This window comes from Typopeltis vanoorti, chromosome 21, assembly GCF_054136105.1.
Source record: "Typopeltis vanoorti isolate ZY-2024b chromosome 21, IOZ_Tvanoo_1.0, whole genome shotgun sequence".
Lineage (NCBI taxonomy): Eukaryota > Metazoa > Arthropoda > Arachnida > Uropygi > Thelyphonidae > Typopeltis > Typopeltis vanoorti.
In genome coordinates this window covers 96,880,175-96,895,102 of record NC_143569.1, presented here as the reverse complement: position 1 = coordinate 96,895,102, position 14,928 = coordinate 96,880,175, and the positions used below count along the sequence as shown (strand labels likewise).

The following is a 14,928-nucleotide window of genomic DNA, read 5'->3' as shown; positions in this document are numbered from 1 at the left end:
CCACATTCTAAATGTTAAATTCGGTAAATAAAACTAAAACACTTGAGAAAAACTCTCCAGAAGTGTTGTTTTAATTATTCTCTTCTTCACCTCTCTCTCTCTCACACACACACACACACACACACACACACACACACACACACACACACACACACACACACACACACACACACACACACACACACACACACACACACACACACACACACACACACACACACACACAATCTTCAAGAAACTTAGGCTTTTAATCAGCATCTCAGAAAATCAACCGCCTTAGACGTACGCGATACCTATCATAATCGGCCTTATAGCCTTAATTGTTTCGACTATTGCTCCAAATAACCATAAACATATCATAATAGCTGGGTTTGGGGATATGAGATAGCGGCAGTTGCCGGACTGTACCAACTTTTGGCTAACTAGTCCTCTGGCAGAAATACACTCTACTGCCATGATAGCGAAGGGCGGAGCTCGGTTGTCTACCTATTTGCAAAATGTGAGAATTAAAAGGATTAATATAGTACGCTTTGGTGCCCTAACACCAAAGGAATCACTACTCTCTGAGTCAGTAACTGTATTTTATATGTTAAATAAGTAAATGCCATAATAATTAAAAACGTGGTGATAATATCGATAGAGTTTTTAATGTTTAATATGGTTGATCTTTGCTGTTATTGAGTTTCGTTGTTGAATTAAACGATTTTTTTTTCACCTACCTACGTAAAACTACCAGAATTGGTAGTTTTATGTAGATAGGTGCAAGTGTGCGGTAGTTTACTATGTCTTCATGACAAAGTAACGGACATCGACAGATGTTTTGTTATTATTGTCGAAAAGAAATCCCTGATACTGAAAATCATCCTTTCGTGAATTTTTTTTGAACAATAAAGTAGTATTTCGCCTTCTGTTCCATCATAATTTTCACATTATTTTCTAAGTAGGGTTAAGATTTTTGAAATCACGACAGAAATAATTACAGTTATGAGACCAATGTGTATCGGTCGGCCTGTGAATTAGATGTTCTTTGGTTCGGTTTGCCGAATAATAATAATAATAATAATAATAATAATAATAATAATAAACGAACAGCAATTAGTTGTACCGCACCCCTGACGAGACAGTGTTGTAGTTTTTCAAGTTATTCATATTAAGAACAAAGCGTTTGCGTGCGATTGGACAACTTCCAAGATCCCTAGAATTTATTTACTATTAAGGCAACCATTTTGACTTTTACAAGCAGTCTCTAGTCAACAAAGGAAATCTTGTTCATCTAGTTATGATCTTCTCCACAATTCACAAGTGGCGCTAATCTCTACGTAAAATAAGTAGCCCTCTAGTGATCAATTTCCAAGAACTTCTGAAAACATCTTGTAATAATGTATTATATAATTAAGACAATATTTAATATACAGTATTTAAATTATATCAAATTAATTTAATTAAATGTACAATATCACGTAATGAAGAATATTTAATACAGATCACACGATTATCAGATGATCTTTCGCTTATAATAATGTTCTTTATGTGAAATCCTGTAGCGTCGTTGAAATGGAAAATGTAGAACTGAGTTTGAAGTTACATTTTTGTAATGAATTTTGAAAATCATCAATAATGTTGATAATTTACGAAACAATGTATATACAGAGATGATTATTTCAGCTATTCAGCTGCTTTTAACTTTAAAGAATGCCTAGAAAACTTTTGAGGTCATAATCGGATTCAGAGACACTTCGTTTAGGGAAAGTAACGTGACTAAGTTTAGGGAATTAGCAAACGATACCACATACAGGAATCATCGCCGCTGTTGAATATTTCATATGAAATTTGCCAAGACATTCTCACTGAAGATTTAACATAATGTTGTCTCTGTAAGCAGAGGTAGCTCGTGCATAGGCACTGCAGCACCCCCAATTTTTCTCGCCATATAAATATATTTATTAATTTTTTATATTTGCTTGTAATATTTAGTTTTATCATCAACAATCCTATACAATTGTCTTATTTTGTATAAAAAATAATAAAAAAAAATCCATCTTTTAGCTGTATAAGTAATTTTGAATTATACTACACTGTATAGTTTTATCGATAATAAACAATATTTTTTCATGTTTAATTTTTTTTAATTTTTACCATAATTTTGATATTTTATCCAAACACGTATACACTGTACTTACAGTGTGTATGTATATTTCGAAAGTTGCAGCACCTCACGATTTCAAACCACTTGCCGCCACTGTCTGTAAGTCCCATTACTTTAATGTGAATATCTAAAATTCGACGTATTTATTTAGCTATCGTCTTTTCACTTAGAATTCACTTCATTTAGTAAGAAGCGTTTGACGATTCAATAGTATAGATGACAAATTTAGAATTTCCGCCCGATTTACATTTTTATATTCCTATAAGTAAATAAAGATAACTAGGATAATTGTTCAATAGTTAAACACTCCACTAATAAAGGACACTTGGTTTTCCGAGCGCCCTTTGTTAGTGGAGTGTTTAACTATCATCTTTAAAACGAAAAAGAAAAAAATTCACTGTAATATCCCCCTTCTGACAGATTATTTCATATCAGAAGACTGCAATCTAAATAGTAATTATTATTCATCTGTCACGGTTCGAATTCACCTCAAAATAATGTTATCTGATGGCATTCTAAGTTAATAAATGTTATCTGATGGCAAAATAATGTTATTTGATACCTATGAATACGTATAAAGATATGCTGAAACAACAAATTTAACTGAGTATTTGATGGTTATATTGACGAAAACATTCTAATTGCGTCGAACACATTTGTGATAAGACTCCTTCAAACGAAGCGAGGAGTTAAAATTGAACTAAAACGAAAGATCACGTGACTGACATTGTTTAGTAGCGGTACGTTTATGAACAGCTGTAAAATTCTTGTCGGGCATATTAAAGCATGGAGACAATTAAACCAGCTTCTGTAAACATATTGCTACGCATGAATCAGTAGAATTGTGCTTCAGAATTAACTACAGTGAAACGTGTCACTCATTTTAGTCATTAATATCTTCGTGCTGAGTTTAGTCGACGGCATTTGCACGAGAAGATTTGAAACGCTACATGTTCGTGTGTGTGTGTGTGTGTGTGTGTGTGTGTGTGTGTGTGTGTGTGTGTGTGTGTGTGTGTGTGTGTGTGTGTGTGTGTGTGTGTGTGTGTGTGTGTGTGTGTGTGTGTGTGTGTGTGTGTGTGTGTGTGTGTGTTCCGACCGCTGTAATATCAATCGCCAAGTTTTAAGCGACATAGTACGAGACAAGTTTCTTTTCAAAAGGACCATCCATCACCAACTGCCAGTTCAAAAGAAGTGGCTAATATTTCAGTCATCGCCACGAACCTATTAGCTTGAGTCGCTGAACGAAAAAGAGGCGGTCGGATGAAGCACGCTCGTACACACACACACACACACACACACACACACACACACACACACATACGCACTCACGAACTGCACGTTAATACTTTTTCCACGAAATATTATTGTTTCGTTTTCTCTCCGATTCACATCATCTGTAAGGATGATGTTTCTAAACACCATTTTTATGCTAGGCAGTATCGAATGCATTGCTTCACTGACTCCTTCAGTATATTGTAGAACGACTCACACACACACACACACAAATCAGTATTGTTACAGAGAAGAAAAAAAAATCTTTATAAAATTGAACACTAAAATTCGATTTCTGGTGCACTTAACAAAATAAATCGACTCTGATTGTTATCCAACTGGTTGAACAGTAGATAAGAGCCTTTATAATTCAACAAAGATTAACAGAAAGCCAACTGAAAAACACAGAGTAAAACCCGAATCATGCAAAATGAAGAATAAAGAGCAATAAAAATAAATAAATAAAAATACAAAAGTGGAAGATGATATGTAGCTTAATAAAATCAACAATGAAACTAACTTTCGATGAACGATAAAAAAAACAATGAAAATGTATAGCGAAAATTAAAAAGGAGTAAACTCAAAAATTCAATTTAAAGCCTTACTTAACTGTATTATAGAAAATAAAGTTTAGATTTTAATATAAATAAAGTTTAATTTATATGTTAAGTTTTAATAATCTTAATAAAATAATATTAACTGAAATAAAATTATAAATATCTGATAATAACTGAAGACACTATTTATTTTAAAAGATAAGCTGAAATATAAGTAATATATCAAATTTTTTGTTTTGTTGTGTGCTTTTATTAGAGAACATTTTCCTCAAATTAAAATTCAAGTGAATATTTAGCAAAAGCTTCGTTAGCTTAGTTGATAATAACGATTTTCTTTGGAAAGACTGGGTTTGAATCCTGTGAAGGGTGGAAAAAAACAAACAAACTGCAACCTTCGTATGAAACCAGCTAAACTCACCTTCAGAGGAAACAGTTCTTATAATGATTCTTCGTTTCATATGTCTTTCCAATCAAAGATCATTGTCGATACCGAAAAAGAACAGAAGACAGAAGCTAATTGGTTAAAGAATATGAACTTTTGACAGGCTGTGTAGATCAGATTATGCAGTCATAGCATTTCTATGAAGCCCAGTTATTTAATCGATTCAAAAATTTAACCCAGCAACGATAAATGAGATATTAAAAACAACTTTAAAGTCACTGAAAAATACTTAAAATATATTGTAAAGTAACTGATGTTCTGGTTGACCGAGTGCTAGCGTTTTCATTCTCCAACTAACAAATTGCGGATTCGAATCCTAATGTTTGCAATTGTCTTTTACTGGCATGAGTCCCATAAAAATTAATTTACTTTTTAATAAAAAAAATTAAAATTAAAGATTCTGTTAAAATTAAGTCTGAATAAGTTAATGATTTTATAATAATAATAATAATAATAATAATGAGTTAAACGAAAATGCATAACTAAAAAAAATAGAATATAGGATCATAAACGAAATAGTTCAACCGAAAGAATAAAATAATTCTTGGCAATGTACTGTTTCCGATATAGAAAAAATATAAAACTTAAGTAATAAATAAATAAAATGTCACCTCTGTATAGCAAAAGTTATCCGAAAAATAAAACAAAATAAATACTTCTAGAAAAAAGTATGTTTGTTTTTATAAATTATAGAACTTTACAAACAATCCTATCCAACAGTTTTGGTGTGATATTTATTATTCGAGTCGCAAGCGTAAAAATAAGTGCGACAATAACACTAATTTTTTGTAGTGTAGTTAATTTTCTGTAGCTAATAGATATTCTCTTCACTAACGTCTCACATTTAAACTAAAAGGCACAACATTCTTTTAAAGAGAAGCATTTTCTCACTTCTTAGTCTTGATCTAATATCGGCATAATGCAATTAGGGTAAACATTATATTTAGATGCAACAGAAGTAAAAAAGCAGTCCTTATACAGTCCTTATAAGGACTGGCTTAAAGGGGCGAAGCAAGAATGTTTTTCATCTTCCCCGTTATCTGTAGAGGACAGTGTAGGGATGAGGTGTTATTGAGCTATTAAAGCTTTGATCATGGCAGGAGGGTAACGGCAATAGCCAAGCCTCAGTTAGAACTTCATTGACTACAGCATTGCCATCCATTACCCTCCCTAAAAAAGCAGTGAATTTTTTTTCATTATTATATAATTACTATAATTATTTTAAACGGTGTTTATGCAAAACAGAATTAATCTTTTTGTTACTAAAATTATTTTGTAGAAATTCAGAGAGATTTGAATGTAAAGAAAAAAGACAATTTTATTTATACAGAAAATAAGTCTAAAGAAAGTCTCTTGTTTCTTACGTCATTGTACGGATTATTTTCAGTGTTTTTGCTCATAAAAGCTTTTCTAAATATACTTCAACTATGTTTCACTCTGAGAATGTTCATAATGCTTTTTTTTATCTTTAAAATTTTTGTAATTGTTTACAGCTATGGTAGTATCTTCGTACGCTCTTTTTTTATCCTTTGTGTGACAAGATGAAGAGATTTAGAATTTATGTTCTGAAACAGCAGAAACCGTGTGTCTGTAAAATTAGATGATCGTCGCCTTACCTGAAAACTCTTCAAGTTTCCAGCTTATAGAAGCTTTTTACTGGAATGCAAACTGGAAGCTTCTCATAGGTTAAAAATTAAATCTAGTGTTGCTTCAATTATAAAAAGGCAGAGAGAGAGAGAGAGAGATTGGTGTGAGTTTTCTTGTACAAACATTACATGCTATAATTACATTCAGAATTCATTGCTTCCAGACGTTAAGCCAGATGTCGCTATTCGCCTGATTATAATTTTCATTGGTAAGTTTGTCTACGCGGGAAAATACATCTATTTCAACCAATTGGATCTCGCCATTTTTAGTAAATAATTACATCCTAATAAAATTTAAATAAAAAGCCTATATATTTTCATTATTTTTAAATAAAATTCGAAAATTGTATGAAAAAATTTAAAAATTTCTTATATTAGAGAAAAAAAGTAATAATAAAATATATTAATTACCACTAATTAGTTCATATACGGCATTTATTTGTTATAGACTGTGCAACCAAGGCATTAGCTGGGGTGGATATTTGAATGATGATCCACCCTGAGAGGGAATGGATGGCAATGCTGTAGCCAATGAAGTTTTAACTGAGGCTCGGCTATTGCTGTTACCCTCTTGCCATGATCAGAGTTTTTTTTATGGCATTGGCTATTGCTGTTACCCTCCTGACATGATCAGAGCTTTAATAGCTCAATAACACCTCATCCCTACACTGTCCTCTACAGGTAACGGGGCATATGAAAAGCATTCTTGCTTCGACCCTTTATGCCAGTCCTTATAAGGATGGCATTGATTTCAGATGTATAAATCGTATTGCTTTTTTTAATTTCTTATTTGAAGCTAACCAGCAGTTTTTGCATAAAATAATTTATTAAGCTGATTATTAGCCTAACCTGTTTTTATGTTATTTTTTTCGCATGCGTTAACAATAAATAACTTTTGTAGTTGACATTCTACAGTGAATAAAAACGCATTCTTTAGAGAATTCCTATAAAAATGTATTGGTTGCTGGACAGTCCTGTCGTTAGCTATTGTTTCTGACCTAGTTACAAAATGGAGCAAAACAAATGTTTAACTGTAGTCCATATAAAATAACATCTGTGGAAAGATAGATCTGTTCGTTCCAGATTTGGAATCATTTTCTTGGCTTCCAATACAGACTTTGATAATGACGCGTTTCTATTACATTTTATCCCTCAAGTTTATTTAAATATGAAATAATAAAAAAGAGAATTATAAATCGTAAAATCCAGTCACCCACGTTGTTTTAGCGAAAAAAAAATGTGAGAAGCAATAGTATATAATTCATCCACCAACTACAGTATATTATTGGGTTGTAAACAATTGATTTTAAATTCCTTCTGATCAACAAGGAACAATGGGATGTTAAGTTGAAAGCGAGATTGGTTAATCTCATCCACGGTACAAGACAAAATTCGTGAACCACGCCCAGACATAACACACGAATTCATACCGATATAAATTACGACAAAACCTTTCATTTAAATCAAGTTTTCCTAGAATTATATAGTCCGTAGCATAAACCTTACTTAGTTCTTCAAAGAACTGGGAGATGGACTGAGTCCTTGACTCTTTATCCCGTCATCTGAATGAATAAAATCTGTGTGGATTGGGTGTTATTGAGCTAAAAGCTATAGTCATGGCTGGGTAACGTCAACAGCCGAACCTCAGTTAAAACTTCATTGGCTACAGTATTGCCACTTGTTACCCTGATTAGTAAGTAAAGGGTAAAATCTCAAAAAATCGGACGATCTCTAGGCCACTCCATAGTGGGCGAAAGACCGTCCATATCTCAGCGTTTGTTCCACTCAGTGACGGGCTCCCCGACCACTGAGCAGAACCGCTCAAATTCCGAGGAAAATAATTCACCAGCAAGAACCCCTCAGCGGGCCGTGCCGAAGAACACCTTCCCCGGAGACTCAAAGTGCTCCCTTAAGGCAAAAACCTTAAGAGAGCGAACTCAAAAACTCATCACCCAGGATAACAGTAACAGCCGAACCTCAGTTAACTTCCTTGGTTCAGCATTGCCATTCGTTACCCTGGGAGTCCTAAAAAGGACTTCTTTCATATCTTATAAACCTTACTTATTTTCTACGAAGATTCTTTACTATGATAAATATCCTAAATTTTACTAGGTGTAGAAATATATCTGTAATTTATATTAAAAAAATTTAAAACTTAAACTGATTTCTTACTTAGTTTTAACAATTTTTCTTTTATAAATTAATTTATATAAAATTAAATATAAATACAATAACAATAAATATAATATAAATATAATAATAATAAATAAAATATAAAGAAATGGATATAAAGAAAGAAATATAAAGAAATCTAAATAAATAAATATAAATATATAAAATAAAGAAATCTTAATATAAAATTCACTAAGACTGGAATTTTGCAGAGACAAAATGTATGCGTAATCAATTTTTAAGAGGTGATATTTATGTGTTTGTCAGTGTTGCTACTAATCCTCAAATAATACAAGCACCTTTGTAGTGCACTTTAATTGAAAAGAATTTATATTGAAATCCAGTTTTAGCAGTGGAAAAACGTTCATAGGAGTTTATCGAATGAAAGTTGAGTGGATACAAGTTACTTGAATTGTCTCCCTACTCTCAAAACGGACTGATTGCAAAAAACATCGATATTTTTGTGACAAAAAATATTAAAAATATTGCTAAAGAAAGAAAGAAAATATATTTTTGCGATAAAATACCAAGAGTTTAATAATTGATTCAACTCTTGGCATTAATTATTAAATAATTAATTTGATATTCAGTTTTAGTAAATTATTTTATTTGATGTAATTTATTCATAAACACTCTGATGGTATTTGTTAAAGTATTAGGTTTATTTTTTATTTGATATAATTATTATATTTTATATTTTTATAAAAAGCAAACCACTAAAAACTTTAGTGGTTCGCTTTTTATTTTTTAGTATTTTTTTTTATCGTGACGTGATAATCCACCATCAACAATACATTCTCAAGTCTCTACCGAAGCGAAATTTTAATCCTTAAATTTGGAGCTTCCTAATAAAATAAAAGCTGAGTTTAGCTACCGTCTCCTGTCTTTGGCGCTAAAGCTAAGAAAGAAGCAAGACCAGCAATTAGAGAAGCTAAACTAGACTCCAGCTCGTTTGCATGTCAAATAATAAGCTTACTGAAGACCACAACATGTTCCATTAAACCGTACTCCTCGACTAAGTTGCTGATTAAGTTGACGCTTTTATCGATCTCTGCCCCCCTCCTTTTAATCTGGGGGGTATTTCAAACGTTGATTACTTGGACGCTAATATCTAAAGCTATGTTAGAGGGTTGATGAGAGAGACGCATGCATTTGAGGAGATAGAATGAGCGAGAAAACTGAGCTACTAATTGTGAAGTTAAAGGCAGCTGGCTCTTGAAGTAATTACATAAAACAAGCAAGGGAAAAGTTTTCAAAGTTTTATTGATAAAATCGCGAGTATTATTGTCTGTTGCACTGAATTATTACTCGCAATTATGTCTGATTGATGACTAAATTGCCACTCACGGAAAGGGTGGTGTTTCTTTGCCCATAAACTTTATTTTCTCGTTATAAAAGCTCACACATTCGCGTGCTTTTGTCCAATTACACTAATTCTTAGGCGATTTTTTTCTCTGAGTGTTATTCAATTTTGTGTTCAAAAGTCTTTTTCCTCTTAACTGAATCAATTAAAAAAAGCATCAAGATAATGACCAAAAAAAGTTCCTCACAGAGTGAAAAGCCATAATCTATAATAGCAGACGATTAACAAAAACGTTTTAGCTGTTAGATGTCCCAAAACATAATAAGCGTTTTATGCAATACTTATAAGATATTATGTTTGAAAAGGATTTGCAAACGTGAAAATAGTTTGCAAATTGAATTTCTTTTAATTTATGTCACTTTAACATATTTAATATTTATAACCATATTCAGAAGTCAATGCAAATGACAGTGCAACAAATGTGGCCACTAGATGTCGCCTCATGTAAGGCGACACCTAGTGGCCACGTTTTTCATGTATTTTTAAACAAAATTCGTATTCAAATAAAAAAAAAAAGTTCACAGGTATATCAATACGAATGACACAGCTAAAAAAAAATTGCCTACTAGATATCACCTCATGTAATTGAGTATCTAACTCTATATAATTTTCACGTGTTTTTAAATATAAAAAAAGCTAATAATAAGAAGAAAAATGTAAAATAGGTGACTTTTTAATATTCCTGTTTTAAAATTGCATTTTAAGTAATAAAAATACAAAAATACAAAAATGATTAATAAAAAATGTTTGAAAAAAAATAAAAGAAATTATATTTACAACTTTAGACCATCTAATTATTCGAGCTATAAACTGAAATGCGAAAAGTAGTATATAAGTGATAGATTAAAATGACAACTGGGTGATATTTCTCGCAGCATTCCAAAACATTCTTCTAAACATAAGATTAAATATATATCATATTAGGTAGAAAAATATGTGTAGTAAATTGCCATAAATTTAATTAATTTTTCTAGATATTTATTCAAAAAAGAATAATATTTATTAACATAAATTAATAAACCTTATTGTTTTTAAAAAAAATATATAATATAAACTTTACCAATCTATATTTTTATGCAATTAATGCAATGGAAACTGGGATAATGCAAATTAAATTTTATATTTTCTTTGAATGAAAGCAATAACAATCTGTACACGTACATCAATATAAAAATTTAACCAGAGCGGACTGAAAATCACTGGCACTCCGACACTGAAATGTCGCATTGGCAAAAATGGATTCATGCATCCTAAGTATTAAGTTAGAAACTTAACATCTCGACGAAACTCGGTCAGCGGAAATAGGTCACCAACCCACCTAGGGTAATTTCTTTGTCTTTTTTTGAAAGACGTCTCCAGAATGTCTGAGACTCATTTTATTTTTTTACAATAAACGAACTTTGTGAAAACTACACGACATCCTGGTGAGTTTATGGCCTACATTTAGTCGATTTTATCATCTACACATGCTGTCCAAGGACAATAAAACTTTCACGATTTACACGCAGCTATTAGAACGTAAATAAATACGTTTTGTGGATGCTGTGAATAGATTAAGTTTAGAAAACTTATACGAAACTCAGTAAGAAGGGATAGAAGTGTGTCATTTGCAAAATAAAAAAAAAAAAAAAAAACTGGATTAAGGAAAGAAAGATCTACCGTCAACTTGTATGGAAGTGAACAGCATTGTACAAACATATAATTATGTTTAAAGTGTTAACTTACATTGCGACAGTTTATTTTTTAAGAAGTTAACGGTAGGTCTTTCTTTCCCTAATACAGTCGAAGATATTCTTCAGTGAAAGAGATTTAAAAAGAATTTAATATCCCCCGAGGGCAAATATAATTTACAACAAAAATAATGAATATTTAGCAAACGTATCTATAACACAAAACGTTAGCTTTGACATTTGAGAATAAGAAACGACATTTATTGCACGGTCGAAGATATTTCGACACATATATTGCAAAATATAATTTTTGCTTTAAATTTGTATATAGGATTCAAACAGTATTTCTGATGAATTACTGTTTGAGTCCAGTTGTTCAAAACGAAGATTCTCCAAGTTACAAACTCAAGCTAGAAAAAAAAAATTTCACTTCTTGGGTAGCTATTTTTCTAACGTTCCCAGAAAATCAGTTTGCATTACTGTTAACTTATTTGAGTGATGACCGAGTCCTTGATTCTTTATCCCTTTATCTATGTTATTGTTTGTGGGTGAGTGCAGGGGGGAATTAGTGTGGGTGCTTTACCCGCTCTCTCTAAGCGTTTTGCGTTGTTCCAGCTTTCTTTTGCGATGAAGATTTTCGGTGCTCTGCATTTGAAGTTATCTGACTTTGTAATCAGCTGATTCGGGTATCTGTGACTGTGAAGAATTTTCCTGCAATGCCTCTCATGTGGGTCTTGATGTCTGGTAGTGTTTAGCTTCTCGGTGTAGCTGGAGGTTTCTGATGAACCGGGGGGGGGGCGTTTAGCACCATTCTTAGGCATTTGTTCTGGATCGTTTGTAGTCTTTAGATTTTCTTTTAGTTGTGTGTCCCAAGCTGGTGAGGTGTAGGTTAGTTGAGGTCTTATCACTGATTTGTAGATGAGAATTTTGTTGTTTATGTTTAGAAGGCTGTTCCTATTCAGGAGTGGGTATAGCTGTACTCTGGTCTGGTTGGCTTTAGTGGAGACACCATCGATATGAGTCTTGAAGTTTAGGCTTTTATCAAGCTGACCTCTTAGGCTTGGCTGATTTGTACCAAGAGATGGTTTTTCAAGTATTTGCATGGTTGTATTCGGTTCTGCTTTCCGCCTGGTGAATAGTACTGCAGAGCTTTTTTCTGAATTGACTGAGATGCGCCATTTGCTGTACCAATTTTCAGCTTCGTTGATTGCTGTCTGCACTGCTTATGGCCAGTTGTGGTCGGATGGATCTAGCTATGATGATCGTGTCGTCATCATAGAGGGTTGCGATAAATGGGGACAGCTTGAGGAAATCTACAATGTATATGGAGAAGAGTTGAGAGCCTTGGGGGACTCCTGCAGTAATTCTTCTTTCTGTGGATCTAATGCCATTTATTTTTATCCTAAATTTTCTGTTGTTCAGATATGACTTGATGAGTAGGACTAGTGGTATTGGAATTCCGACTTGGTGTAACTTGTAAAGCAGTCCATAGCGCCAGATGCTGCTGAATACCTTAGCTATATCCAGGAAGATTGCGCTAGAGTGCTATTTTCTAAAGCCGAATTGTTCGTCTGGTATGACGTGTTTGTTTTCTGCTGGATCCGTACACGTATGGCACGTTCGTTTATCTTGCCTTCGCATGAAAGTAGGCTTATGAGTTGATCGTTCTGTGGAAACTGACTTTTCCTGATTTTGGAATTAGGAGCAGCATTTAACCATATGATACGATATATATTTATTTATATATATTCATTTATTCACCAATGATAACTAGAAATGGCTATTAGATGCATAATGCAAAAAAAACATAATTTGTAAGGATCTTAATATAATTTTATAATAAAAACTAAATGGTGTTTACTTTTTTTATCTATAAAATGTTAAAGAACTTTCAATATAATTCTAATTTTTAAAGAAATAAACATTATAGATTTATAGTAATTTATTATAAATACTAAGCTTTGATATATATAAATTTCATATTCATACATAAAAAACAGTTCAAGAAAGCACAAGATATTTCTTTATTTACTGCGTTGTTTTGTACAGGAACGGAATCTATAGATTTGAGTTTGAAGCCTGATTTAATAGTGGCAAGGACAGAATGCTAAAATATTTCACCAATTTGTAATAATCTATATGTCCTGTTGGGAGTGAGGGGGCGGCTTTCTAGACGAGATTTTTTTTTTTTTTTTTTTATAATTTTTGTGGTTGTAATGGCTGTTTATAGTTCAAGAGACGATCACAATAGTTGTGGCAAATACATCTGTATGATACACACTCCATCCGGGTATTGCTCTTCTTCGAAATCAAATAAATACATTACTACATCTTTATTGGTTTATATTTTGTTGTCATTTTTTTTTTTTTTTTTTTTTTTTTTGCCCCATTCGAGTCCACGGCTGTTGCCAACTCGATTGGTCTTACAGCCATACAATGATTGCCTTCATTTATATCTAGTTCATGTTGTCTCCGATAGGAGACGTTAAACTTGAATTAGGCACTAAGTTCACACACTCTCGCTGTGCTCGAGAACTGACGAGATTCGACCAGGCTGTGTTGGTTAGTGTCACCGGACGAAGAAGAAGCAAAGAAGAGCAAGAAGGGTGATATTGACAGCGAGAAAAGAAGAAACGGGACGCCGACTCCTATTCGCCGTTTCGCATTGACCTGAAATAATAAAAAAAGAAAAACAAGTTCCGTAATTTTTTTAATGATTCTTTAGCTGTACAGTTAATTAATTTCAACAACAAGAAAAAAAGAACAACATAAACATTTATATGAAATATTAAAAAAAAAAAATTGGATAAAATCAAATAAGGAATTCAGTAAACCATACTGAAATTAATTTTGCTGGATGTAAAGATTCTAGGTAATTAATTTCTACTCCAGCACACTTAAGAGCTAAATATTCAATAATTAAATACACGAAGAAATAGCGCTTTTTTTTTGTTTGTTTGAAGAATGGAACAGAAAGTTCTCTTTAATAGAAATTTAATCGTATTATGTTAGTCTTATTTATACTTCTGTTTGACGATTAAAAAAAAATCGTTATACTGTACTTCGCAATTACACATTGCCAATTTCTCATCTTAAAGTAATTTATATGGAAATCTGAATGGTGTGTAATATTTTATTTATTACACATCATTTAGGAACAACGAAATTGAAATATTGAACAACAAAATTATCATATTGAAACAACGATTCTTTAACAATGTAGTGTTAAAGAATTCTAATAATCTTACTAGAAAATTATAATATTTATTTGATTATTATAATACTTAATTTTTTTTAGAAATGTGGCATCAAAAACTGTTCAAAAATACAAGTATTTATTTACTGCTTTGTTTTGAACTGGAATCCACTGATTTGAGTCTGAAGCATGTAAGATTTTCTGTTCCAGAAAATACCAGATTATTATTATCTGCTATGCGGCTGACCCTTTCTAAGGTACCCTCTAGAGACGTCTCTAATATAAGTTGGACTAATATCCTGTTCACTGTACACCAAATGTGTCTTTTAAGGGAGAAATTTGTTGCAATACATTTCTATTCTTTTGATATGAGTAAAACAGATATATTATATATAGGTAAATCTCGAAACATTACAGGATTTTCGCGTTTTACTGTTAACATATACGAAGATTGGAATCCGAAG

At 32.2% G+C, this 14,928-nt stretch overlaps 1 protein-coding gene across 1 annotated transcript in view; it reads right to left on the bottom strand.

The window, feature by feature from the left end:
- Window positions 1–13,268: 13,268 nt before the first annotated feature.
- Window positions 13,269–14,928, bottom strand: part of LOC150095131 (uncharacterized) — a 343,889-nt gene continuing 342,229 nt past the window's right edge. Inside the window, exon 14 of the mRNA XM_090411119.1 lies at window positions 13,269–13,938. Within this exon, the coding sequence (XP_090267245.1) occupies window positions 13,838–13,938 (101 nt within the window). The 3' untranslated portion in view covers window positions 13,269–13,837. The remainder of the gene's footprint in view (window positions 13,939–14,928) is intronic.